This window comes from Marmota flaviventris, chromosome 6 (genome assembly GCF_047511675.1).
Source record: "Marmota flaviventris isolate mMarFla1 chromosome 6, mMarFla1.hap1, whole genome shotgun sequence".
Lineage (NCBI taxonomy): Eukaryota > Metazoa > Chordata > Mammalia > Rodentia > Sciuridae > Marmota > Marmota flaviventris.
In genome coordinates this window covers 2,369,206-2,396,488 of record NC_092503.1, presented here as the reverse complement: position 1 = coordinate 2,396,488, position 27,283 = coordinate 2,369,206, and the positions used below count along the sequence as shown (strand labels likewise).

Below are 27,283 nucleotides of genomic sequence, written 5' to 3'. Positions count from 1 at the left end.
TTATTGCACATGGTTCCACAGAGTTCCAACTCCACAGTGCAAAGTCCATTCTCCAGAAAGTCCCTCAGCATTTTGGAAACCCAGTGGTAAACTTGCCCCGTCCGTTGCCTGGTGGTACTGGGAAGGGGGCTCTGGAGGGAGGCCCGGAGGGCAGCTAGAGAGAAGGGGAGGGCCTGCAGGCAGGGCTTCCCCAGAGCTGAGTGGAGCGCCGTGGCGAGGGGACCGGCAGACCTCAAGCATGGCACTCCATGGGGACCAGGTGCTCAGTGGCCTCAGTGGCCGCAGGGAACACTGTAATTTCAGGTGCCTTCATCATGTGGCCTCATGAGGTGGACTGTTAACTGTCCCCAAAGCCTTAGAAGTAGTTACCAACATCATTTCCATTTTACAGATGAAAGAGCATATAACTCTCCTGGGTTAAAAAAAATCTACATAGCTGGATACAATGCCCTGCTTCCCTGGAGACTGCAGAAAAATAAACCCAAGAGTTGTTTTTAAAGGGAGAGAGAGAGGGGAAAACACTCTGCCTCAGAAATACAGTTTCCAAGAGCTGCAGACCTTCACAGCACTCCTGACAGGCCGAGCGTCGCGCTGAGTCAGATCTACTTGTCTGCACTCAACGCCTTCAACAGTGTTAACATTTCCTCTTTCCCTTGACATTTTTCATGGTGTGATTCTATATTTAAAGAGCTTGAAATCTGAAGCTGGAATGCAAAAATGCATTGAGCAGAGGAGAATATGAGACCCAGGAAAACCGCAAGGTCTAGAGCCTGCACGAGAGCAGCTCACAGGCAGGCACAGGCCTCCATGCCAGAGGAAACTCCCTCTTCCCACCAAAGATCCTCGGGCTTGTCCCTGGCATCCAGCCTGTGAGCCGGGAGACCAGGCTGGCAGCTGCCACTGCACGGGACAAGCTCTGCTCTACGTCTGAGTTTGGCCCTGGTGGGCACAGGGAGCATGGACACTGTGTGTTCTGCAAAGGATGAAAGAGGCTGTCACTGGGTCAGGAACCTTAGGTCCAGGAACGGCCACAGTCATCAAGGCCGATCACATTCTTACCCTCCACACTCTGCACAGACACAGCCCCCTCCTGGAGATCTCCAGTGATCAGCACACTCTCCACGGACGCAGGCCATCGCATCCTGGAAAGGTTCTGAATTGGAAAAGAACTCGGTGTGCATGGGCACCTGGATCCTCATGGCTTTCTTCCCCTGTGCTCATGGTAGCAAGAGAACGGTCAGAGTGAACCCAATCCCCCTCCATAAAATGGCCACTACTTCAAACCCACTGCATTCTTCCACTCAGCCGTGGGAGCTCCCTCACCTCTCCCTCCAGGGCATACTCATTCATAAATACTTATGGGACCTCCACCTGGCCATTTCTGGTCTGCACAGACCACAGGACAGGACTGCACACAGTGACAGGGTGTGCTGGGACATCAGGGACCTGCTGTACTCTAGACCCAACGCCCCTCCAGGCACCACGAAACCAGTGGAACTACCCAGCGTTGCTGGGAATCATGGTTCAAATGAGCACGCCGACCAGTGCCTCATTCCAGAACAATCCTCAGCTTGATCATCTGTTTACTGCTGAGGGGCTCACAGCACCTAAAATGAACACCTAAAACCAGTGGAATCGTATTAACAGAAGCAGCTGCAGGGAAACAGACTACTCATGGATGGGCTGTCCATTTGATCCATGAAAAATAATTGTCTTTCTACGGGAAAAAAAAATTAGGCTCCTGTGCCACACTACGTGCAAAATCACATTGAGAACAACAGTTCAAGGTCAGAAGAACAGCCAGCATTTAGGTTCATAAACGGGGAAAGCACCTTAAACAATATTCAAAACTTGCAAAAATATAGATGGATTTAAATATTTAAAAACTTTCTTACTCCAAAAGACCCTGCATGCAGGGAAAGTTAAAGACAGAAAACTATCGGGAGTGGGAGCATGGGAGGAATAGAGAACTCCAGACAGGGCAGAGGGGTGGGAGGGGAAGGGAGGGGCCTGGGGTTATTAATGATGGTAGAATGTGATGATCACTATTATCCAAAGTACAGGTAAGGAGACACGAATTGGTGTGAATATACTTTGTATACAATCAGAGATATGAAAAATTGTGCTCTACATGTGTAATAATAATTGTAATGCATTCCACTGTCATATATAAATGAAAAAAAAAGAAAGAAAGAAAACTATTGATGGTATTTGCAGAATCCCAACAAGGCATTGACTTCCAGAAGTCATAAAGAACGCCAGCAGTCACTGAACAACTGAACCCCGCAGGAAAACAAGAGAGGGGTGAATGGTCACCAACCTGGCCGGTGACAGGGAAATGTGCATCTGGACACTCCACTTGCAGTCAGCAAGATCAAACTGTCTGCAGACTGCTGTTGGCAGGCATCCAGACCCTGAGTCCTGGGCAGTCCCACAACTGAGAACGTACGTGCGTCATGGCTCGACTCCACACCTGCACATGGACCTGCAAGAAACTTCTGTGGGTGAGCTTCTGTCAGGAGTCAACAGCCAAAATACAGACACAGTGACAGTGCGTCAGGAAGGGGACAGACAGGAGATCAGCAAAAAGACAGGGGCACCACGATTCCACAGGGGAGGCTTCAGAAGCCCGAGCTGCTTCGTGGCCATCCTCACACGTTGTTTGTGCACACGTCGCTCATACGTGTTATGAAATGGGAAACGTGGGTGAGAGGATCACAGAATTAACCCAAGCCAGTGGTGGCCGAGGGCCTGGGTGGGTGGGTGGCATGAGCATCTCCGGGGCATCAGCTTGATTCTGCGATGCTCTGAACATGCGCACGGCCGCGGTCCCGGCTGGCGGGGCTCGCTCACTGTGTGTGCACTTGAGGTGGAACACCAGTCGCCTCTGGGCTTGTCTGCACTGAATTCTCCCCCTCCCCCAAAGAGAAAAAGGGGACATACAAAGGTGAACATGCCTGGCGGGTGACACTGAAGGCCCCTGATGATGCATCTCAACTGAGGTAGGGGCTGGTGTCACCAACACTGTGCTGACAATCAGCTGCCCCAGGAGAGACCAGTCGGTCTGAGCACCTTAATGCCCAAACCAGCAGGGCCATCAGGAGAGTCCGGCACACACTGCCCATGGGGATTCCAGAATGTCTGCACGGCAGCCTGTGGACAGATGGGCCTCAAGAGGAGCTGTCTTCAAGGAGAAATGCTGTGGGGATTCCCTGATGGTATGCAAAAACATTTCTTTTAGAGGGAAGGCTTATGGCAGGATCCTTCCCAGGGAGGGTCCCTGAATAGTCCTAAGGAGTCCAGAGCTTGGTTCTCACCAACAGCAGGGCACACATTTGTTGGCAAATCACTTTTGTGTGTCCCCTTTTTCTCTTGGGGACGGGGAGAATTCAGTGCAGACAAAACAGTGGTGAGCCTGCACTCCCCGGAGCGGCAGCCACGCAGGACCTGCTCTGCTGGGACGTGGTGGGCAGGGGGTCCCTGTCCCTCAGCCTCCTTCCCAGACACCCACTCTCCTGTGCTGTCCCTCTCCTGGATGCAGAAAGATCCCACACCGTGTCTTTTTGTAACTCACGACGCCTACCTAGTTCACTATTCGATTCACTGCACCATTTAATCGACTACTTCATTTGACCCCTGGGCAGGAGTTTTTCTTTATTTTGTCACTGGTATGCAGGACACTGCAGTGTGTCCCTGCCTGTGAGCTCTGAGGAAGGAGCCTGACTCTCACCCAGGGCCCCATGTGACCAGGAGGTTCCTGGAATGGAGACAGGCATCACTGTGCCCAAAGGCTCTGGGAGAGGCCGTCATCGTCCACCCAGCGGGGGGCTGGGATTCTCTCCAGGGCACGCCCGGCCCAGCTCAAGAAGTGGAACGGAACAGCCAACGCCAGCCCCAAAGACGGTTCTGAAGCTGAAGGGGGCGAGAGTGAGTGGCCACAGCTACAGCACTCTGTTGTTTGGATCTGCATGTCCCCAGCAGCTGGCTCAAGCCCCTGCAGCCAGGTGAGCCAGCTGGGCTCAGGAGTGGCCGGCGAGAGACCTTAGGCATGCCCCGCTTCCTGAGGACGGAGCTGCTACCACCCTGTGTGTGGGCTGGGATCTCAAGCTCACAGGGCCCCTGCACTGTCCTGGGCTCCAACAGCAAATCAGCGTCCAGGCAGGAGGACTTGGTGGAGATCATCGCCCTGGGTACACAGACCCAGCAGCTCAGCCCCACAGTCTAAAGAGCAAGTCGGAACCTGGCCACCTGGAGTGTCAGCTGCTTAGCTGTACCGCCGTTTTTAATGGGCATGTAACATAGAAATCACAATCGACAGGCACTCGATGCCCTGCACATGTGACACTGGAGAGCTGCTCTGGCCTGGAGCTGCCCAGCGGCAGTGCTGCTTACCTACAAAGAGCCCATCAGTTGTGACCCGGCCCCAGGGAGCTGCTGTGGGCCCTGGTGCCCAGGTCCACTGAGACATGCACGTGAAGACGTGAGGATCTCAAGACACCGTATTCACCCGACCCATCCATCTCGCTGTGCACCGTGGGTTCTGCAAAAGGGATCCTCTCCTGCTCCTCCCTCCTCCTTCACTCACAGGCCTTAAGTGACCAACCAGGCCTGCATCAGGGCGGCATGGCAGCCAGTCGAGTGCAGCCCCGTCTCCTTAGCAGCAGAAATGCAGAGTGAGCAAAGTGTAGGTTTGCATTTTTTCTTTTTCCAGCCAGTTTCTAGCACTTTTCCCAGTAACCGCTTCAGTCACAAAGTGTCTCGCATGGACCTTGGGACACCACAGAAATCACAGCTCCCCGTGCCCAAAGCAGCCCCAGCACCTACATCACACCAAGCCCTGAGGGGACCTCTCCCTCTCACAGGGCACTTTGCATTCATGAAATTCCGTCCACTGACCTGGATTTTCCTTTTTAAAAAGTCTCCGAGGACAGACCCTCCTGCAGATGCGGGGACCTCCTGGGGCCGGCCGGGTCCCTGGGCTACTGTCGGAGAGGCAAAGGCACTGTGTCCTCCCGGTGTGTCACCCTCTGAGGCACCCTCTGGCCTGCTGTGCTGCAGGTGGCTCATGGGCCATGCTGCCATGCTGTGGACACACTGAAGCCTGGGGACAGCTGCTAACTGTTGCCACCAGCACGCAGAGGAGCCAGAGCTCATGGGGCAGGAGCCAAGCCCTCGAGGCAGTAATGAGAGCCCAGAAGCATTCCCGCCTTTCAAAACCCGCAGCTCTATGGTGACAGGCTAAAGAAAGAACAGTGCAGGGCCTCTGTCCCCAGGGGCCTGCAGAAGCCAAGCTGGGGCCGGCCAGAAGATGAGAGCTTGCCCAGGAGTGACGGTCTCCTAGGTCCAGGGGCGAAGGCCACGTGCGTGCACACACACACACACGCCTGTGCACTCATGCAACACATGGCCAGAGCCCCTCCAGACCTTAGCTCTGTGCCCACTCGTGCCAGAAGCTGCAGAGTGGACAGTCACACTGTCGGGGAGTGACGGGAGCCACCTGGCTGTAGACGAGCCATGGGGTGGCACCCTGGCACCGTGCACCGCCTTCCTGAAGTACTGGCACTGCTCCCAGCACACCCCAGGCCACTCTGCCCCCTCCTCCTGGATGGAGTCAACAGGCACTATTCCCAGGTGTCGGCACCGAGTCTGAGGTCAAGGTCGAAAGGGCTAGTCGCTCCTGTGGCTCTCTTGGCTGGTGGACAGCATCTTCTCCCTGTGCCCTCCCACAGTTGTCCCTGTGTGTCTGTGTCCTTTGCTGATAAGGACAGTGGTCAGCTGGATTAGGACCCACGTAACAGCCTCATTTTACCTCATTCACCTCTTTAAGGTCTCTCCAAATACGGTCATGTTCTGGGGTCCTGGGGTTAGGACCCCAGCACTCGGGTTGGTGGCACAAGTCACCCCTATCGGCTGAGTCCCCAGTGCCAGGTCTCCACCCTGTGCAGTGTCTGTTTAGAGAGGCAGGGGCCAGGGCAGTGTGGGCCGCAGCTGCTCGGAGGTGGCCCTCTGGGAGCAGGCCATTCTCCCTGCCTCCGGCTGCTTAAGATCCCAAGGGCACTTTTGGGCCAGCCAAACCGTCCTGGTACTCTGTGAAATGACCTTCCAGACAAGAAAGCTGCAGCCCCTACCCTACAACTGGTGGCTCAGGAAACAGGGCCTGTCTTGGGGAGGATGGATGGCCCTGCTGCCACTTCCCTGCCAGGGAGGACACAGGGGCAAGGTGCAGGGTGGCGCTGGCCGCTGGCCTCTCTGGTCCCCAGGCCGTGCCAGCCCTTGCCGGACCTGCAGGCACTGTGGCCCCTGAGCACTCCTCTGGGCCCTGCAAGTTCTCCGTCAGTGAAGAAGCTGGTCGACGGCGTGTGGGGAGGGCTGGAGAACACGCCAGTGGCTGGGACGCGCCTGCTGCCCTGAGCCAGGGACACCACCGGTCCAGGGTGCTCCTCTTAGTCACATGACCTATTCCAAACTCCCCTTTTGAGGCTATTGCCACATTTTAAAATCTGGGACAGGGACAGCAGAAAGCCCAGGGTGCCCTGTCCTCTGTCACCACACCTGCAGGTGCTCCCCCAGCAGCCCTGGAGCTGAACAGCAGCCGGTCACTTCTCACACTCCACCCAGAGCTGGGGGCGCCACGGGGGGGGGGGGGCTCAGTCCCGGGCTTCCCCCCAACAGCCCTTCCCTTCTGCCTGACAGGCTGTAGCCCAAGGTCCCCACAGTCCCCTCCTGGGTCTGTAATCTGCTCCAGTGGCTCCCAGACGCCATGCTGACCGGCTCACAAGGCCACAGAGGAATGGGACAGCTGGAGTTCCCAGGACCGCTCCAGGCGCCGCCTCGGCCCCCGCACATCCTCAGCCACCCCGAGGCTCGCCAGACCCCTTCCTTCTGAGATTCTGTGGCGGCTCCATCACACAGGAGCTCAACCTTTAGGCCTTGGCCAGTCCTGCCTTGGCCTCATCCTACATGTGCCCATGTCCCCTCATCCTACAAAGACTCTCACCTCTCCAGAGAGTCCAGGATGTGAGCAGGTGTGTGTCAGGACAAGGACCAGATACACACTTCAAGTATGAGACACCAACAGCTGGGGGCGCCTGCCCTCCGGGACTGTGGGCTGTTGAGAGCACAACCCTGCACAGCGGTCGGGTGGGAAGACCTGTCTCTTGCCTCCCTGGCCGAGCCCGGCTGGGATCCTGCATTTCAAACAGCAGCACCTACATATGCTGGGCCCATCTGTTACAGGATGGAAACCCACAGGCAGAACCCACGCCCAAATCATATCCATGAAGCTCCCCCGGGATCAGAGGATATCAGGCTTGGGTGCCTCAAGAACCCTCTGATTCAGTAACAAGGGGACAGACTTAGGTCTACAGAGACAGATGGGAATAAACAGAGTAAGTCTTCAGGGAGAGAGAAAGATTTTACTCACAAGACAGTAAAAACATAGGGAGATGGTGGTTTGAAAAGGAGACATTAGTGAGTTTATCAATGGTTATTAAGTATGCAGATTAATTCAGGCGATAGACCAGGATGACGGTTAAGGCTGTCACCAACGAGGACGAGTCTTGGTATGAGAACTCAGACCTCTCCATAGACAGAAAGACGCAGCCAAGAGAGTCGGCTTTCTCCAGGGCGAAGCGGGACTGGAGCCCGGGTCTCCCTCTGGTCTCTCCCTCTGGTCTCTCCCTCTGCTCCCCACACCATCTCGGGTGATCTTCTCCCCCAGTTTCCAATAATTCTGTATTAGTTGTCATTTGTTTCCTGGCAAAATCTGGACCAGAGAGAGCCCACACTTTGGGGCGATGGTGGCCTGACCCCTCTGGCTCTGAAGCTCCCATGCTCTGCCCCAAGACAGACTCTCCTCCTACCCTCTGCATGGCTCTGCTGGCCCGGACCTCGGGCTGCCGCCAGCTGCCGGCCGTTGTGTGGCTCGGGCTCTGGAAGGCAGGGCAAGGTGGCAGCCCACAGGCAGGCCCGAGGCAGACCTCTCCGCCGGCCCCACTCTGCGGGCTGCCTCCAGGGGAGGGCAAGGGCTGCGTGCTGCTGGGCTCGAGCACCAGAGAGGCCGTCTTCCTTCTCCTGGTGGCACTGCTGGGCCAGGCACAGATCAAACCTCAACAGTGAGTGTCCACGGAGCCCCCCAGGTGGACGGAGGGCTGCAGCTCTGGTCTCAGGGTGGCCCTCCACCGTGTCCACGCTGAGCTGAACCCCTACAAACAAAGCTCTAGTCATAACTGCAGAAAGTGGGGCTCTGTAGAGACCCACAATGGTACAGTCCTGTGGGGGTCCTTTCCTGTCTCCTGCTAAACACAAACGTCCCCTCCTGAGATAAACGCCACCGGCTCCGAGCTGGCCTGCTTACCAGCCTCCTACCGGCTGTCTCTCTGACATCACTTTGTGTTTCGAGCCAACACCTGGGCTCAGATGAGTCCAGCCACAGGACCCCGTGGTGGCGTGGTCCTCTGCGGGAACGGCCTGCCTGCGGGCAGAAAGGTGGGCTGCACCTCAGCAGAAGGCAGCCCGCCTTTGCTGACGTGGTTCCCACCCCAGGACAGTTACCAGCAGCAGCAGCCACGAGACAGGAAATCCACACAGCTGTCCCGGCTCAGTGACGAGGAGGGACAGAGGCTCCAGGACTCCCCGCATGGAGGTGGCAACCTCTCTGAAGCTCAGGAGAGACCTGGCCAGACATCCGCCAACCCAGCACGCAGATGTCTCTGTGCACACTTGGATTCTGTCTGCAGCTCAGCTCTGTCCTTCACCCCTCCCTGGACAACTGGCCCCAGAGCCCCAGCCACGTAGACCCCACCTCCAGGGGAGTCGGCCACGCGCTGGGCGCACTCGTCACACAGGACAGGGGTTCCCAAGTGGCCTACGTGGGAAAGGTCTTGAATGAACAAAATCTGCCAGTTTAAAAACAACGTCCAGTGTTTACGATACAGGTCTTGTGATTCTGAGGAATGGCAGGCCCCGGGGCCAGGAGATGCCTGCTCAGGGGACTACTGCTACGAGGAGGGACGTGCCACTCCACTTAGGGCCATGTAGGAAGCCCAGAGCAGGAGGAGAGCTAGCAAGAGGGAGCTCAGGAGAAGCCTTGGGCTTTGTGGGGCGTCCTTTCTATGAGGCCCCTGGGGGCATCCTCCTGGGGCTCAGACAGGGAAATAGATGTGTCCCCCCATAAGCCCTGGATGTGCACTGGGTCCGACCTCAGGCTGAGCGCTGCCTTCCCTCCTGAACCCTCTTCCTCACCTCCACCTGGGCACTTGACCTTTATTTTCAGTCTTGCAGAGAATATGCTGAGCTTTGTAAGTCTTTGGGGAAAGATGAGGTGTTAATTCTCCCATAGACGTGATGTTCCCTTAATAAAGCAAGCACTCATAGGAGAAGCCGTCCCCAGGGTGAAACAGACCCAAGTGCTAGGACTGGCCTTGTGTGCTGCCTGTGCTTCTGAGTCTAGCCATGCCTCTTAAGTCATCAGGGTTTAGCATTCTTAACCCCCAAAGTGGATAGAGGCAACTTTCACTCACCTTATGAAGTCATTGCAAGTGTTGTTTTAGGACTTACTTTAAAGTGAAACACAACTTCCCTTAAACTTTATTTTCATGTGCAAAGATCTACAAACATAAGAATATTAAGCATAAACCTGCAAATAACTAAGCATATACCCCTTAGAGCTGTGCCCAGACACCAGAAAGTCGGAACACGTCTCCTCACACTAAGAAAAGCTGTGTGCGCCTAGTTGGGAAGTCAGTTCTTTGAAAAAGGTTAAGACTCACAAATCAAGTCTCCCTGGGTGTGCAGTGACTTTTCAAAGGGTATTTGATACTTTCCCTTTTTGAAAAGAAGTATGCAACAAGGATTAGAAGTAATTCTCTAATAAGCCCCGGAAATAGATGGAGGTGCTCTCACACTTTGGACTGTGGACAGACTCATTCTTACTGCAGGTGACAGAAAATTCTTGTGGATTGTTAGCTTGAAAATGGGCAAATCTGGGGGCAAGAGAGGGAAACCAGTGTCCACTGGGGACAGGCTCTTAGTTTGGGAGATGAGGTTCTAAGTGTGGACGATAGTGATGGCCGCAGTGTGGCTGTGCTTAATGACCCTGAACTACACACATAAAAATGACTACAATAGCACATCCTGTGTGTATATTTTAGCACAGTAGCAAATCATTTTTAAAAAGCAAACAGAATTTTTAAAGGTAAACTGTTAGATAGTAATGAGTTGATTCTCTCCACCTAGAAACCAGCCTCTCGGTGAGCACCATCTCTGTCACCACCTCTGCCACCGTTTCTTTTTTTTACTTCTTAACTTGCAGGACTGCGTTACCTGCCCGTGTTTGGGAAAAGGCCACTGAAGAACAAGATCAAGTTTACCGAGGCTCCAGCACAGTCCAAACCAGAGAGCGGACGAGGAAGAGAGCCTGCACAGATGCCCTGCTCTGCGGGAGCACCTGCGGCCTGAAGCCTGGCACACCTGCCACCTGGCACGCCTGCCGCCTGGCACACCTGCCGCCTGGCACACCTGCCGCCTGGCACACCTGCCCCCTGGCACACCTGCCGCCTGGCACACCTGCCCCCTGGCACACCTGCCGCCTGGCACACCTGTCGCCTGGCACACCTGCCCCCTGGCACACCTGTCGCCTGGCACACCTGCCGCCTGGCACACCTGCCCCCTGGCACACCTTCCCATCTAAGGGGCATGAGAGTGCTCTGCCCAGAAGTTGGTGTTCCTCCTCTCCTGGGCCCTCCTGGCTGAGCCCTCTCACTCTGGCAAGTCCCTGCAGGAGTGAAAGGCGCTCCCAGGCCCTTCCCAGCCGCACTCCCTTACCTTTCTGAGAAACAGCTTCTGCAGCTTTCTGTGCGGCAGCCCGGTCATCCTGTCTGTCAAGGGCCAGGGCACGGGCTCCACTGGCGTGTGGCTGGAGCCATTCTACCCACGGTGGCCGCCTCTTCCTTTATCACCTCCCTCAGCGTGGCAGGCTTGTCACCAGGCAGCCAGCACCCGGCACCTCTCCCCTCCCTCCCCCTCTCCCCTCCCTCCCCCTCGCCCCTCCCTCCCCCTCGCCCCTCCCTCCCCCTCTCCCCTCCCTCCCCCTCGCCCCTCCCTCCCCCTCGCCCCTCCTTCCCCCTCGCCCCCCTCTCGGAGCCGGAGGCCCCCACCCTGCAGGCGTTAGCAGGGAGGTGGAGGTGCTGGCTGCAGACAAACCCAGTTCTCTGAACTCTGGAAAGAAAGGGGAAAACCAGGAGAGAGCAGCCCCCAGGCGGGCCAGTCCTCAGCTCTAAGTGCAGACCTACTTACGCTCCTCTGAATCCTAACAGGGTTAGTGCGACATCTGGCAGAGCCCACCGAGCTGGAGACGCACAGGGAACTATCAAATGAGCCTCCCCACACGCACCCTCTACCTGTGACAGGCCAGGCTGCCACCTGCCTCTGCTGCACAGGACCACGCCTCCCTGCTTCCTTAGACTAGATAAAGGGTGCTAACAGAGAGAAGGTGGATAAAATGGTGGGCGACCTACCGCCCTGTGATTATGCAAGGATGGTGTTAGCACTGGCTCTGGCTTGTACCCTGCATCAGGTGGCCTCCTTCACCGGACCCCACCACAGAGACACGCACACGCCCGTGCACACACCCTGTCTCTCTTAGGACGGCTATGGCAACAGAGGGAAACTCCTGCTTTCAAAAATGTCTTAACTGCTTCCAGCTACTGACAGTGGACCCATGGGGAATGGGAAGATGGCCAGAAACACGCTCTGCCTGTCCTCACCAACCCCCGTCTCTTGTCCTATCTGGTGCTGGGCGATTCCTGCACGTCACCGTCCTGGACCTCCTTGGTCACACCATCAGTGGCTGAACCCAGCTCCAGTTCCCTACAGTCAGTTCACACCCCCCTTCGAGAAGGCCTGGGCCTCAGAACCCTGGGATCACCTCTTCCAGGGACACACTGGAGCGTCCGCTCACCACCCGGTGCCACGGTTGAAGGCCAAGCACCCGCCTCAGGCAGATGGTGCCCCTCCTTGGGGCTTCCAGATGCCTGGAGGTTGAGTTCTGTCAGAGCCAGTGTGTGACACCCTGCAGTCCCAGGGACTCAGGAGCCTGAGGCAGGAGGACAGCAACTTCAAGGCCAGCCTGGGCAAGGCAGCAAGATCTGTCTCAGAAATAAAAACTGGGGTTAACTCAGCGGTAGAGCATCCCAGGGTTCAATCCCCAGTGCTGGGAGAAAAACATTCATTTTCACTATTTGTGACCTATTCAACCCCTTAGAAAACAGGCTTATCTCACGTGTGGAAGTGGTACACATTGTCACAGCACTGTCCCCTGGCCGTGGGTGTCTGCAGAGAGGGGAGTGGGTTTACTTTGGTGCACAACATACTAAAATTAAAGGCTTCTTAGGAAATGACCCTGTAACACCCCAAAGAAGGAGCCGGAGTGAAGCCCGACATGCCTCCACAGTGTCAGAGATGGAGACTGCCACCCAGGGAACAGACACTGCCCAGGCGGGGACACCACAGCGCAGACTCAGGTCTGGGTACAGACTCGGGGCTTTGAGCTCTTTCATTCCTGGGAGCTCGCGTGGCTTAGATGAGCACAAGTCCTGGGGCAGCCTGAAGCGCTCAGCTGCGGGCGTGGGCCTTTCCTGCCGCACCCCTTTTGCTCGGATGCTGGGAGCAGAAGCTCCCGGCGACTCTTCTCCCCACTTCTCAAGCCCTGACTTGGGAAATGTGTGAAAGGAAAGCAGAGGAGCAGGTGGGGGCTGGAGGGACCCACAGGATCAGCTGCATTCCCAGTTCCCCGGTGCCACTCAGTGAGAAGGTCCCTGACAGTTAACAGGTGGTTCCCAGGACTTGGTGCCTTTGAAGGTGCATTAGCCAAGCAGACGGGCCTGTGATCTCTGGTCACAACAGAGCTGGCGGCTTTGTGGCGGCAACCTTTCATTTTTAATGGGACGTAATTGCAGGTGGATGTAAGTTTGTGGATGGGACTTTGCCATGGTGACAACCCCACGTAGCGGCCTTTCCTTCTGTACCGCGGGAGCTGCCAAATGACCTTGGCCTATTCATCTCCAGCCACATTTTAAAGAAATTATTGTCAAAAACAGCTCGATGTTTGTCAGCCACTGCATTAAAGGACTCGCTATTGTCACATGGGCATCCACACTCCAGCACCAGAATAACAATGGTCCCCCTGAGGCCCAGGGAGTCAACCACCACGGCTCCATGATGGCCCGTCAGCCACCAAGCTGAGCCTGCAAATGGGCCATGTCTTCCTGCCACCCACAGCGCTGTGTCTCCCCACCTCGGGCCACTTGGTGTCACCCCAGACCTGTGCTGAGGACAGTGTCATTGGGGTCAGCCAGGGGAGACAGGCCAGCGGGACCACAGTGCCACGGGCCCCTGTGGGGAAGGACAGGTGTGGTGTGCACCTCCTCCGGCCACCAGCAAGGTGTGGCCGGCCTCCCCCACGCTCTTCTTCCCACCCTCCTCCTCGTGGGACACACTGGAGTGTCCACTCATACCCTGTGCCACAGTTGAAGGCCGTCCTCCTCCACCACTGCCCCTGGAAGTCCCACCCAGAGCCAACAGGTGTGCAGTGTGACAGGAAGAACACGCAAGCCCCCAGCACATCCCGGCAGGTGGAGGGCATCCGTCCAGCGGGAGCACCCTGGGAAAGGGCCTCCTCTCAGCCAGAGCAGGTCCGTCACTCAGGGCCACGTGCCCGGGCAGGAAGCAGGCCCAGGGCACTACTGCGTGTGGCCAGGAGGATGAATGAGCAATGTCCGCAGGGCGCTCAGAAACGTGAGGGACACTGGGCAAGGCTTGGTTAAAGGGGAGCGAAGACAGCGCTGAGCAGACGTTCTGTCTGGGAAACAGCTTGGGGAACAAAGCGGCCAGACCGTCCCCCTCCTGTGCGGGCAGAGCACCGGGAAGCGCTCACACATCAGGGGCACACATCCAGGGCACAAGCCAGGCTCCAGAGCCCGTGGCACAACCAGAGATGGGCCTGTGCTCCAACCCTGACGAGGAGGAAGGACCCAGCATCCTTCTCGGTGTCTGTCCCAGAATCGTGGCTGCGTGACTTGGCCTTCTCTGCACACCTGCCGTCAAACACTGAGTCAGAGACGGGCCCTGTGCCCAGGGGTGGCTCCCGGACCCCTGGCAGATACCAACTCCCAAGGACACAGGTCCCCTGTGTACAGTGACAGATTTTTCAGGTGACCTACACAATGCTCCTGTGGATCCTAAGTCACCTGCAGGTCACTTGCGACCCTGACACAGGTGAGCGCCACGTAAGCCCATCAGGCCGTGCGTGCCAGTCCAGGGCCGTTGCCTCCTTGGATGTTTTTGGTCCCCATCCGTGGCATCTGTGGATGTGGAAGCCACAGGTCAGAGGGCTGTCTAGGTATGCCATGGCCCAGTCGTGACATTCCCACGAACTTCGGGAAAGCAGGGTTGTTGTGATCCTTACTGTCTGTCTAGAAGTAATGGAAAGTGCTGAGAGTTCCAAAAGTGATGTCTACCTGGGTGCGGCTCTGACACCAGGCCACCCACGCTTCCTCTTAGACCATCTTATCACACTGTTCCCCAACTCCGAGGACTCTGAGTTAGCGAGGGCACCGCTCCCACTGGGCAAGGGAGCATGGAGAGAAGTGTGCTAGGCCCTTGCACAGGGGCATGGAAGGGCCTTGGTCAGTAGACAGTGACAGGTGAAGAAAGGAGCCCAGGGAAGGAGCAAGAGGAAGGTGGGAAGAACCTGACAGCCAAAGCTGAGAGAGGAGCCTCTCTGTGTTAGTCAGCTTTCTGGCACTATAACAAAGCACCTGAGATAATCAACTTAAAAAGAAGGAAAGGTTTATTTTGGCTCATAATTGCAGAGGTTTCAGTATATGATCTCTTGGCTCCATTGCCTTTGGGCCCAGGGCAAGGCAGCACGTCATGGTGGGAACACATGGTAAAGGAGGCTGCTCACCTCATGGTGGCCAGGAAGCAAAGAGAGACAAAGGGCCAGGGGCCCATGTCCCAACCAGGGCATGCCCTAGTGACCTAACTTCCTCCACTGGGCCCCCCCTGCTGAAGGTTCCACCACCACCCAGCAGAGCTACAGCTGTGCCCAAGGCTTCAGCACATGGCCTGGGGATGGCCTGGATCCAGTCACAGCACACTCCACAGGAGGGGTCAGGGAGGGCTCGGCAGCAGATGCGGCCAGTGAGAGCCAGGACCCTGGTGCTGGGTCCAGCAGCGCGGAGCTGCTCTCCTCTCTGTCCTAGGGCAGTTCAGGTGGGAAAGACTGGACCATGGTGAGGAAAGAGGGAGTCAGCTGGAAAGAAGGGCAGGCAATGCCCCAGGGCAGATGGGACAGAGCAGCTGTGGGTAGAAGGTGCTGCAGGCCAGGGTGCAGCCCGTCCAGCGACTGAGGTCCAGGAGCCCCGGACAGTGTGCTTCCCTAATCACGGGGCCTGATGCCAACCCGGTGAGCCACCCCCCAGAGAGTCTTGCTCACTGCCACGGACAAGGCTGTGTCACAGGGCCTGAGGCCTGCAGCCCCAGTCACACCTGTGTCCACACCAGGGTCCGTGCGCACACCACGCTCTGTGTCACACGGCCACTCTCACAGCACATCTGTCTGTGCACGCACAGGCTTCCATGGATGTGTGTAAACACGTGTGCGAGGAAAGAACAGAGAGCCCAGGACATCAGGAAGCTTCCCCTGAGTGGTCCTCTCTCTAGTGGACACCCATGCTGCCGGCCAGCCCTGGCCCGGACCACACAGCCCAGGGGAAGAACAGGCCGTGCAGGACTCCGGGCTCCAGGCGGGGACTTTCTTAGTCCTCCCCTCACTGTGGGCAGCCAGGACTGTAACGAAGGGCAGGAAGAGGGGACCGCTGGAGAGAAGGCGGTCAACACAGTGAAAGCCCATGGAAAGAACCACAGCACCCATCTCACTGCAGGCCACGGAGCTGGGGACCGCCACGGGGCCTGTGAAATAACCCCCTGGACAAGCCGTGACTCAGGCCAGGCTCTGCAGAGCCCCGAGCCCAAGAGGGCTCACAGTGTCACCAGGCTGCAGCTTGGCAGGCGCGTCCACAGCCGCCCTGGGGCTTGGCAGGACACTCCAGGCCAGGCCTCCCACGTGCTGCACGTGACGCTGCGTCCCCACGGCATCCGGTGCTCACATCTGGCTCAGCGTGCAGAGCTCACTGGGGCTCAGGAGGGGCCGAGGCAACGGTGCATGCTGAACCCACTGAGCTTCCAGTGGGTCATGGATGTCCAGTCCTCCAGCTCTCTCCAACACCAGGATTTAGGAAGTCTGGCCTAAACCAAGCAGGACGTCGGGCTGCCTTGGGAAGAGTCCAGACAGCAGGCCGCCTGCTCCCTAGGCCTGAGGCTCGCACAGCCCTTCAGCTGGGCAGCCGAGGGGTGCGGGCTCTGGCCATCTGCTCTTGCCATGGAGGAAGGGAGTGGGGTGCGCTGCCCTCCCACCTCACTGTCCTCCCTCCTGCTTTGTGAGGTCATGTCCTAGGGCTGTGCTGTGACAGAGATTCAGGAGAACTGCAGGCTCAGGCAGAAGGTCTCCTGTGGGTGGCTGCAGGAGCCGTCGCCACAGCTTTAGGTCACCTTGGTGAGTTGTGGCAGCTTGGTCAGTGAGCGGGGGGAAGCCCTCTGCCCTTGTCTTGAAGAGCAGAGGCCTCTGACGGAGACTCTAGTGCCATCTGCCCCGCAGCCTGGCCCTGTGCCTGCCGGGTCATCCTAATGCTCCCGGGTGAGGCGCGCCTCGCCTGAGTTGCCAAACTACGATCACTGTACCCGTAGCATAAACTTCTTTGGAAATTATAGAAAAGCACCCAGAAGAAAAGAGAGGTCCCTGGATCCTGGAACTCGAGGAGAGCCCGCGGGCGTCTCTCTCTCCCCAGGGTCTCTAAGCCCTGGGGTATCGCTTATTGGGGGCTGGGCGGTGGCCAGAGCAAATGCCATAAACTGGGGTCAACAGTTTCTCCTGAAGTTAATGCCTAGGTTTTCTCCAGTCGTCCCAAAGGAATGGGAAAGTCTGGCTTTGATGAAAGGATCTTCCTGACTCTGAACACACTTCCCAGTACACCCCCCCCCCCCGGGTCCTGCTGCGGCGCCCACAGATCTCCAGGCCCCTCTCACCCTGAGCACAGGAATGGCGCTGCGTTTCCCTCTGGCCATGGCTCATGGAACACAGAAACCACCAAGACGTCGTCGTCTCTGCTTGCTGGTGGGCGGTCCCTCCGCCAGCTGCCACCCTGTTCCAGAAGCGTCCCTCAGACCCCACCTGCCCCGGAGGTCCTCACCCACCGGGAGGCCCCCACCACCCGGCGCCCCTCCCTGCCCGTCCACACGTGAGGTGCCTCCGCTCGGCAATCCAAGCCAGTCCCCAGGTGGGAGTGGACCTGGAGCCCTGGGTCAGAGGCCGGCCCTGGCAAGGGCTTCTGCATGAACACCAGCCGGAGCGGAGACTCCCATCTAAGAGCCGACTGAAAAACCAGATTGTGTTTTACGGCCAAGCTTCAGCTACCACCTCCACATTACAAAACCCAACGCAAACAAGAGGCGTCGGCCACTGCCAGCGTCCCGTGCCCAGGAGTCAGGAAGAGGCCAGGAAGGACCAGGGAGAGAGGGAGACAGAAACCGCTCGGATCCTCGAGCAGGGAGAGGAGCTGGCGTGGCGGGGGAAGACGGGACGGAAAGGGTCTGTGACAGCGGTGCTGCGCCATGGCCCCGCGTCCTGCAGGCCCGGCCTCCACCCTCCGCGGCCTCCATCGGCTCGGGTGCCAGGACGGGCGTTTCCCCAGTGCCCCGCTCCTCAGCAGCGGCGATGAGGCTCTGTGCAGCCCAGGTGCTGTCCGCAGACCACTGCGTATCCAGGGTCTGGCAGAAGGGCCGACTGCTGCGCAGCTACTAGGATTCGAGCTCAGCACACGCCCACACGTGGGCACATACCTGCTGACGGGCGTGTCCAGGGGTCGGGCCCGCCATGTGTCCTCACGACAAACCTTAGGGCTATTTCCATTTCCTACCCAAGGCCCTCCTTGTCCCTCCATCCTTGACCTAAGGCCAGGTGACAGTGATGGAGAGTGGCCACGTCCCTGTGTGTCACACAGTGGGAAGTGCTTGCTTTCTTCTGGGTCCACCGGATCCACAGGTCACTGAAGAGCGCGACTCTATGATGGGGGGCACGTGTGTTCACCCCACGGCGGGGAGGAAAGAGGAGGAATCCAGGACTCTTCCTCAGCAGAATGCCCAGGCCCTCACATCTGGCCAAGGTGGGTCCGGGGACAGAGGAAAGCACTCTCCCTTTGGAATCTTAAACTTCTTTGTCTCTTTTCTAAAATTTCTTTTTTATGAATCCAAGAAAATAAACAATGAAATCAAGATAGGAAAGGGGAAGGTCAATTAGCTCTCAAACTGGAGGCAATTTGCAGGGTTTATTAGGAAAAATACCCAGGAGACCTGCAGTCGTCTGCCGGGCAGCAGCGGCACCGTGGGCCTGGGGAAGCAGAGCCCTTGCTGTCCAGGCTCAGCGCCTGCCACTGAGGGGCCCTGAGGGGGCTGCAGTCCTGTGGTTGTAGAATACTCTTGTGGCCTGAGATTTCACCGTCTTGTTGGAAACACTCATGGAGAGGGGGGCGGGAGGGAGAGAGCGTGAAGCCATGGCCAGTGCAGGGGGACCAAGTCTCCACTTAAGCCACTGCCCCTTGCTCCCCTTCACACCCGTCGCAGTGCCTCAGGGTAGTGCCACATTGGGGCTGATTGGTGGGCTTTTCCTTTTGAACCCAAGGCCTTGCACATGCTGGACAAGCGCTCTACCACTGAGCTGCATCCCCAGCCTCAAATCTGTGGGTTTTACCCTAAACCTAAGGCACTCCTGCCCATCAAGCTCAGGGTGACCCTGAAAGCGTGGCCAAGTCCCTTGGGGCTTAAAGGGAGCAGAGCATCTTGCTGCAACGTCAGACAGACTCCTCCTGTGCCTGGCCCAGGGTGAGCTGGAGTGCAGCCGTGGAGGGCCCAATTCCACCACCGCCCTCAGCGACAACGCCTGGAAGGAGCCACTGGTTCCCGCAGGTACCAGCAGCACCGACACCAACCATCATCTGCACACCCATTATCACTGCTCACCAGACCCATCCCTTGGCCCGTGCTGATTTCTATGACCAGGAAATGGGGAATCAATACCAGAACTCCCTCCCATTTGGAGTGCCTAGGCCAAGCATGGACGTGATGATACATATGACAACAGAACTTGGAACTCCCAAAGAAACACAGGTCCGCACACGGCTGCATGAAGCCAAGTGAAGCTTTCTAAGAAGCACCATCTACAGCTTAAGCAGCTATTTCTTTCCTGAACAGGTCATGAACTGGAAAGCTACTCTGAAAAGTGACTGCAAGTCATTATGAAGAGCGTAGGAGCGCACTTGTAGAAACACGTTCAGACCCCAACAGGTGCTGGGCACGTCTGCAGAGCCCGAGGCTCTGGCTTCCAGTTCAGCAACCGCCCAGTAGCACCGTCCCCCAGGTTTAGGCTGCGTCGATCCACCAGGCCTGCCTTGGCCACCCTCCTTCCCTGCAGAGTGGAGGACAACCCGTGGCCAGGCAGCCCCCTGGCAGGTAGAGGTACCCTTGGGTGGACTTGTGCTCCTCTCAGAGGCCTTTTATTTCAAAAAGGATGCCAACTATGCCAGCCGAGCAGGCCGCTCAGGGCGTTAGCGGAGACCGACCAGCCAGCGGAGTCCCCCTGCCTGAGCGCAGGGTACGGGCCACGCGGCCTCCTGGCCCACTTGATTATGGGGCCAGATGGTCAGGAACAAACCTAGCACTGCCTGAGAGCTTTCGTACTTGGGATGGGACGATTAAAACCTGAAGGTTGGGTGGGGGGTAGCTGAGGGAAGAGCGCGTGCCCAGTACATGCGAGGCCCTGGGTCACACTGAAAAATAAAGACTGAAAGCGGAAACCAGAGAGCTGATCAAAACATGGCAGAAATCCATCTTGATCTAAAAAATCCACCTTGGGCCTAAAAGCTCCTGCTGAGAACCTTGTCCACCCCGGCACCAGGTCTGAGCCGGGTGGGCCAGCTTGCCGGGGCCGCCCACGGTCCAGGCTCGTCTCCCTGGGCGTCTCTCTCACCACCTGATGGCAGCTTGCTGGGAGGGCGCAGGGGAGACGATTCTGCGTTGTTTTTGTTTGTTATTCTTTTTGTACTGGGGATTGAAATGTGGGCGCTCTACCGTCAAGCTACACCGACGACCTTTTCCATTTTATTCTGAGACACGGTCTAGGCTGCCCAGGCTGCTCTCCGACCTGTGACCCTCCCGCCTCAGCTTCTTGAGTCACTGGGATCCACGGGCCTGTGCCGCGGCGCTTGGCTGCAAGATGGGGGTCTTAAAGGAATATTGCACATGAGACCACTCCAAGGTCACCCCAGTGGGCCCCAGACTCCAAATACGACTCCCAGGCCAGGCCTGGCAGGACGAGAGTCCCATTGGTCCACAGCAGACCCTGCAGTGCACAAGCCCACGCCTGCCCTCGGGCTGCCCCCGAGTGCCCAGTGTCCAGGGGGCACCATGCAGAATCCCACTTTGCCAGAAGTGGCCCATGGCTACTCTGGCTAGACTCTAGGCAGTCTGAAGCAGCCAGGGGATTGAGAAAGACCTCAGGGAGGGCTCTAACCACCTGGAGGGAGACACACGTGGACACTGCTCACCTCTGTGGCCGCGGCTGGCTGCGTCTCTGCCGAGGTCCCGTCACCTTTGCCCTGGAAAAGCAGAAGGAGGAGAAAGCACCTGTGAGTCTCGGGAGGTGTCCGCGGCAGGTGGCTTCCCCGTGGCAGCAGTGCACCGGGTACCAACCTTGCCTGCCGCCTTCTTGTGTCTGAACATTAGTCTCCACATGCCTTTGAGTGACTGGGGGTCCTTGTCCAGTGTGGGGAAGCTCTCAAGAGAGACCTGATACAGAGGGGAACTCGCAGCGTTTGCGCAACTTTTAAAACCACCGGAGGAAGTGACGATGTCCCCATCACCGACCTCAAACTCAACTGAAAAAAGATTCTAATCTGGGGGACAGCAAGCACCCGGCCACCTGCATTGTCACCGCAGAGCAGGGAGGACTTTCAGGTCACTTCCACACTCCTGTTGCATCCAGGATGATTCTCCAGTGACTTTGAGGGTAAATTTAACCTCAGCCTGTTGTGTGCTAGCACAGGCCTAGGGAGGACCCCAGGCTCAGAGAGTCACAGTCCCACACCCGGGGCACATCCCCCACACCTCCCTCCTTCTGAGCCTCTCTGGCGAGAATGACGTGAGGTGATCTGGAGATGTCCTCAGTGCTCAAGGACGGAAGTCTCACCTGCCCTGGGTGCAGGGCCTCTCCCTACGCGCTAGCCCTCTGCTCACGGTCGCCAACAGCCAGAGGTGCAGAACCACCCAGAACTCAGTCCACGTCCTGTACTCCCAGCTGAGGGCTGGGGCTCCAATGTCTGAGAGCAGGTTCTGAATGAAGCCAGAGGACCCCGGGGGACTTGACACACCTCTGCTGCCTCAGACTGCCCTGGGAGGTCACCAACACCATGAACTTTGGGGTGTGTCCCCCAAAATGTGCTGTTAGAGAAGGAGCTCAGGAATCCACCACGAGAGGCCCGAGCCTTGCTGGTGACTGTCCTCAGCCCCAGCCCCTCAGTCTTCCCACACAGCTGACACGCAGACGCTTTAGCAGCGCGTCCTCAATGCTCCACACCAGGTCTGGCCCTGGCCACTAGCTGTCATCTTGGGAGCACACTGGAACCATCTGGAAGCTGACAGGTTCCCAGCCCAGACCCACAGACGCCCTGGGGACAGATCTAGACCACCAGCGTGGGGTGCTTTCCAGCTGCGTACCTGACGCCCAGGTTGAGTCACTGCTGGGCATGGTTGTCCTCTGTGTCCCCTCCCCGGGTGACGCCTACCAAGCTCCGCAGCTCAGTCTCTGCTGCTGGTTTCCCGTGGTGCACCTGCGGGGTGCTGGGTGGGCCCCAGGAGCCACCCCGGGCTCGCCAGCCGCCCTTCTCCTTCCCGGAGACCCCTCCCTTTCTTCTGTGGGACACTAGCTGCTCTACTCCAGATGAGAAAGCCCCTCTGGCAGGCGCGCCGTCTGCGCCAGTCGTGTCCCCAGCTCCTGCCTGCCTGAGGTGGACATGAAACCCCAGGCCAGCAAGGGCCATCCAGGGTTCCAGGGGCCGGCAGCCTGTGCCCGTGGCCTAAGAGCCGCTGTGTGCAGCCTGCACCTCGGACACCCTGCCTGAGGGAGAAGCCACACAGCGTGGGGAGAAGCGCACCCTTGGGAACCGCCTTTCTCAATGGCATGTGCCACCTGCTCACGCCGGTGCGAGTTGGTTTCTGTGACTACACGGCGTTGCCGGGACCCAACGCAGAAGTCGGGGCCGTTCCAACGCACACAAAGAGCACGTGACGGGGACCCCAGCTGCACAGATGCTGCACTCTCCCACCACCTCCCAACCACGGCCGACCCCCAGCACCCAGCCTGTCTGCGGGGGCCTCCGGCCCCGAGGGAACCCACTGGGCTGGGCAAACGGGGAGCACTCAGCTCGGTGCCCCAGAAGACAGGCAGCTAAGTCTCTCATGTGGAGCGGGCAGGGCCTCCACCTCGGTCAACACTGCGGATGACGGGATCACACCAGGGAGTCAGGGTGAAGCAGGCCCCACCTCCAGCCCCATCCTCGCCCTTCCTGGGAAGCTGGTGTGCTCCCCACAGGGCCAGGGCCAGGGTGGGGGACTGGGACAGCGAAATGCCTGCTTCTTTAGCCCCAGGGCATGAGTGGAGAGGAAGTCCCTCCCAGATCCCTCCTTCTGGGAGCCTCTGTAGGGCAGGTGGGGAGGAGGTGGAAGAGAAGGGCTGGCAGAAGGGGGTCCAAATGACACCCTGTGGATCTTCCATCAGTGGGGGTCAGAGCCCTGCAGGAAATCCCAACTCCTGATGCAGCCCAGTGGGTCCCTCTTCCCTGCTCACACCCGTCACGGGCCCACAAGCTTGAGAGCGTCAGAATGCGTTTAGCGTGGCTTTAATGTCGTTGCGGTTTGTGAGGTGACACGGGACTCCTCGTACAAATGACAGTACTCCAGGCGTCTTCCATGAAGAGACTTGTCAACTCACGGGAGTTGTGGGGGAAGGACAGCAAACATTCTGGTGTGTCAGAAGTTTCTAGACAAATGATCAACGGCCATTTTGGAAACAAAAATGGATCGGCTATGTCTCTGAACTCCAGGAAGTGGGTCTGAAGTGGCACACCCTTTCTCCACAGAAAAGCCCTCTTTACCATGGCTGATGTTAGGACTGTCAGCAAAAGAGTCTCTTTAAAAGAGTCCAGTGTAGATAAACTTCCTATTTTCATGTCACCCTGCTTACTTGGCCACTGGCCGAGAAGATACCAGCACTCCAGGTGATGGACACCCCTTACTAGTTGAAGAACTGTGCAAACAAGGCCTCTGGCCTTGAGCTGGGCTTCACAGGGATGTCTACATTTTTAAGATAAGTTACAAATGGGCCCATGGTAACAGCTGGCAGGGGAGGAAAGAGAGGGGAGAAGAAGCTCTCCCCTTCTCAGGTGTTGTCCTTGAAGGGTTAACTTGCCCAGAACAGTGAGAGAAAAAGCTGATTTTACATGAACTTCTGCAGACTGTGAACTTCTGAGCCCCTCCCCTTACATGCTGGGGATAAAACTCTGAAACTCCCTGAACTCGGGGTTTGGGGGATTGATCGATTATAGCAAAATCTGTGCCCTCTGAGCCTGGCTGCAGCCAGATAACACTGTTTCCTGCTGTCTTGGGTGCCTGGCCTCGTCTATCCCTACAACAGGTCATGTCCTGCAATGTGGAAGCCAAGCCAAGCAGCTTTGGACTCTCTGGTCTGGATGATTGAGCCGACCCCACTCCTCCCAGGTCCTTTACTGTCGCCTTTGGAGCTCTGACCAGGCAGTTCACAGTGCAGAAGGGGCCAGCTCCCTCACTCCGTCTTGCGTCCCTGCTTGCTGGATGATGGAGGACCCTGGAGACTGTGCCCCTTCCTCCTACTGCACATCTGGACTGCCACTGGCAAGCTGCTGCTGGAATCGACTCAGGGGCTCTCCTAGGTGGAATGGGTACCTGGGTCTAGGCAAGCGCCACACCTGACGCTTGGTGGTGGTGGCTGGTGGCCCAGCGTTGCTGTTCTTACCAACGGAGGTGCACAGCGTGTCAGCACTGGTGCTCAGGGAGGCGTGGCCCGCCACTTCACGCCCACTCTGGAGCACCACGCTGGTGAACCTGCCCGAGACACACTGCCAGGGATAAGGCACTCAGCCCCCAGCTGCCCACCAGGCACCAGAGCTCGGCAAGCCACTCAACCACCCAGGCTCCGTGTCCTCGTTTGCAGGGTTGAGGTGAGACAGAGCCTGTATCCAGGTGTTGGAGCAAGGAATGGGCAGGAACGAGGGGGCCCCAGCAGTGTGGGATGGGCCAGGACGCGGGGCGAGGGGCTTCCAAGTCACAGCAGCAGGCCCTCCCAGGCCCCCGGCCCTCTTTGAATTGAGCCCAGGCCTCAAGGCTGCGAGGCCAGTGCTCTACCCTCCGGCCCTTCTTTGGGAGACTGGCCAGGTGCTTCCTGCCTGGGCTCTCCTAGGGCTCCTCATGTGGACGAGTGGTTGGAGAGGGTCTGCGCTGCCATCACGGCTGACTCCCAGGTCAGGCCTGTGAGGACCGGGGCAGGCAGAGCAGCAGAGGTGGTACACAGGGCCGAGTGGCCTGGACCCGTGCTCAGCAGCATCAAAGTTCTAGTTCTTACAAATAATTGGGCCATGAAATTAATTCTAAGTTCCTGTTCTTTTGAATTCATTTAGAATTACCCAGATGATGAGCTTAAACTGCTGGGTTTACCCAGACTTGGGGGTCGGACTGATTCTTTGGGCCCCTCCCCTGAAAACTGCGCATCTTCCCCGGATCTCAAGGACCTCACTCCCAGGTCCACCATCAGCCTTCACTTTCTAAGCACCCAAAGCCTCTTTCTCATGTTCACCACGAGGTGTCAGCAGAGGACGCAGTGAGGGACCCTGCAGGGGGTGGCCAAGGGAACCGGAAGCTGGTTACTGCCCACAAGGCAGGCCTTTGGTCTCCAGGGCACACCTGTGTGCACCTGGACAGTGGTGACGCGGAGGAGGAAAGCCAGTGCCGTCTCCTCGACCCCCGCCTCAGGTCCCCTCCTCTCCCCCGGCCACCGGGGCTTGCCGCGACCCTGCCGCGACCCTGCCAGCTGCGTTTGGAATTGACTTGAAGGGCCACAAGCTTGATGCTGTGGCATCAACCAAGGAATGACCTCTCTGCAGACATCTGCAGGCCTCGGGGTCCAGCCGAGAGTCGTTTCTGGATGACTCCTGGTGATGAGCCAGGGACAGACAGCCTGCACTCCTGGGACTTCATTGCTAGAGCTTGGGGTGGGAGACAGCTACAGTGTGGGGGCAAACGAGGACAGAGAGTGTTCCCCAGAGGGGACAGATGGCCAGGGCAGCAGCCTGGGAACCCGGAAGGCGAGGGCCAGAAGGGACAGCAGAAGCCGTGCAGCCTGGCCTGGCCGTTTGGGGTGAGGGCATGAGTGACCCCGGCACACAGCCAGCAGAGGGGAGCCAGGGACGGGGCCTTCCCAGAGAGCTGCCCGTGCTCATCCCCTCTCCCCACCTCGGGTCCCCGACAACAAGGCGGGAGGCCCCACTCCAGCAGCCAGAGGACCTGAGAGCCCCTAACCCAACAGGGAAGCTGGCCGAATAGCTGAGCTGTGAGAAGGGTGGGCCCAGAGGGCCAAGGAAGGGGAGGGCAGAGAGGGGCTGCCCTGGGGACATTTTCTGCTTCTGTGACCTTCAGATTTAGGGTTTTGTTTGCAATGTTTTTTATGAAGATGAATTTCACCTAATATAACATTAGCCATCCTAAAGCCCGACGGGGCCGGGGTGCAGCCCTTGGTGGAGCGCTGGCCTAGCATGCTGGGGCCCTGGGTTCCATCCCCAGCACCACGGGACAAATACACAAGTAGACAGGAAGGCAGCCCTTGGTGCAGCCACAGGCACTGTCACCACCTAACTGCAAACGCCATCAGCCAGAAAAGTCCACCCGGGCCCCCACAACCTGAGGAGGAGGATCGGAGCTATGGTGGTCACTCCTGCTCGAGTACGTGCATTTCATACCGGCCGGAGGCAACGCTTCCCTGCAAACAGAGCACCAGTGCCAGGAGGCTGGGGAGACACTGGCCCCGTGGGCACAGGTTGATGACTGACACACCGGAGGTCAGCCAGCCGGGAGAGCAGTTTGCTGAGAGCAAGCAATCCTGAGAACCTGCCGCTCATGGCCCATCGGCTTCCTGTAAGCCTCAGGACCAGAGAGGGTGACCCTCGCGTGTGTGCCCTCCTGAGAGAGAGTGGCTCAGTAATGCTCGCAAGGTCAGAAGCAGAAAGAGCCTCGCTGCTCCTTGGAAGGAGAATGGAAGGATCAACTGGCCTTTTTCATACCATAAAATCCCACCTAGCTCTCGGTGAATGGGCTGAACGGCGGGGTCAGCACAAATAGACCTCGAAACTGAACAGAGCTGTTTTCAGAGTAGGTTTGGGGCTGGGGCGTGGCGTAGAAGGGGCACACTTGCCCAGTGTACAACCAAGCCACAGAAGAAAAGAGGTGTGCCTCAAAGGGCGCAGTCAGGATCCATCCAGAGGGAATTTAAAATGCACCTGTCATTACAGACAGAGACACTCTCAGGTCGAATTGTATCCTACAAAAGTCATACGCCCAAGCCCTAGCTGCCAGTACCCGGAACGTCACTGTCCCTGGAGATGGGGTCTAGAAAGAGGGGCCATGTTGGTGAGGTCATTAGGGTGGGCTGGGATCCAACAACTGAGTCCTAATGAGAATAGGAAGGAGACCTCCTGATGGATCCAACCCCACCACACTTGGTCTGTAATGTCCACAGCCTCCAGGGCCAAGGGACAGTGCTGTCTAGCCTGCCATCAGCCCAGTCTGGCAAACTAGTCCACCACGGAAGCCAAAGATCCCATCCTGAGCCCACCCAACGCAGCCAGAGCCGGGTTCAAACACCCACTGGGGGTTTAAGCTACGGCAGGAGCTGGGCTTGAAGAATCCCAGACCCCGCGCCTCTCAGGGTTATTTCATGGGCACTTAACATGCTAGCTGTAGCCTTTATCTTTATACTGAACTTAAAGGGGGACCAGGCAGGAAGAGTGTCCACCATGTGGCTTTGCAATCA

General features: G+C 57.8%; 1 protein-coding gene across 1 annotated transcript in view; it reads right to left on the bottom strand.

Annotated features, from left to right (window-relative positions):
• Positions 1-20,946, bottom strand: part of Rps6ka2 (ribosomal protein S6 kinase A2) — a 242,718-nt gene extending 221,772 nt beyond the window's left edge. The window contains exons 1-2 of the mRNA XM_027939377.3: positions 20,863-20,946; positions 20,718-20,768 (exon numbers count right to left, since the gene is read on the bottom strand). Coding sequence (XP_027795178.1) covers positions 20,718-20,768; positions 20,863-20,904 — 93 coding nt within the window. The 5' untranslated portion in view covers positions 20,905-20,946. The remainder of the gene's footprint in view (positions 1-20,717; positions 20,769-20,862) is intronic.
• Between the last annotated feature and the right edge of the window lie 6,337 nt (positions 20,947-27,283).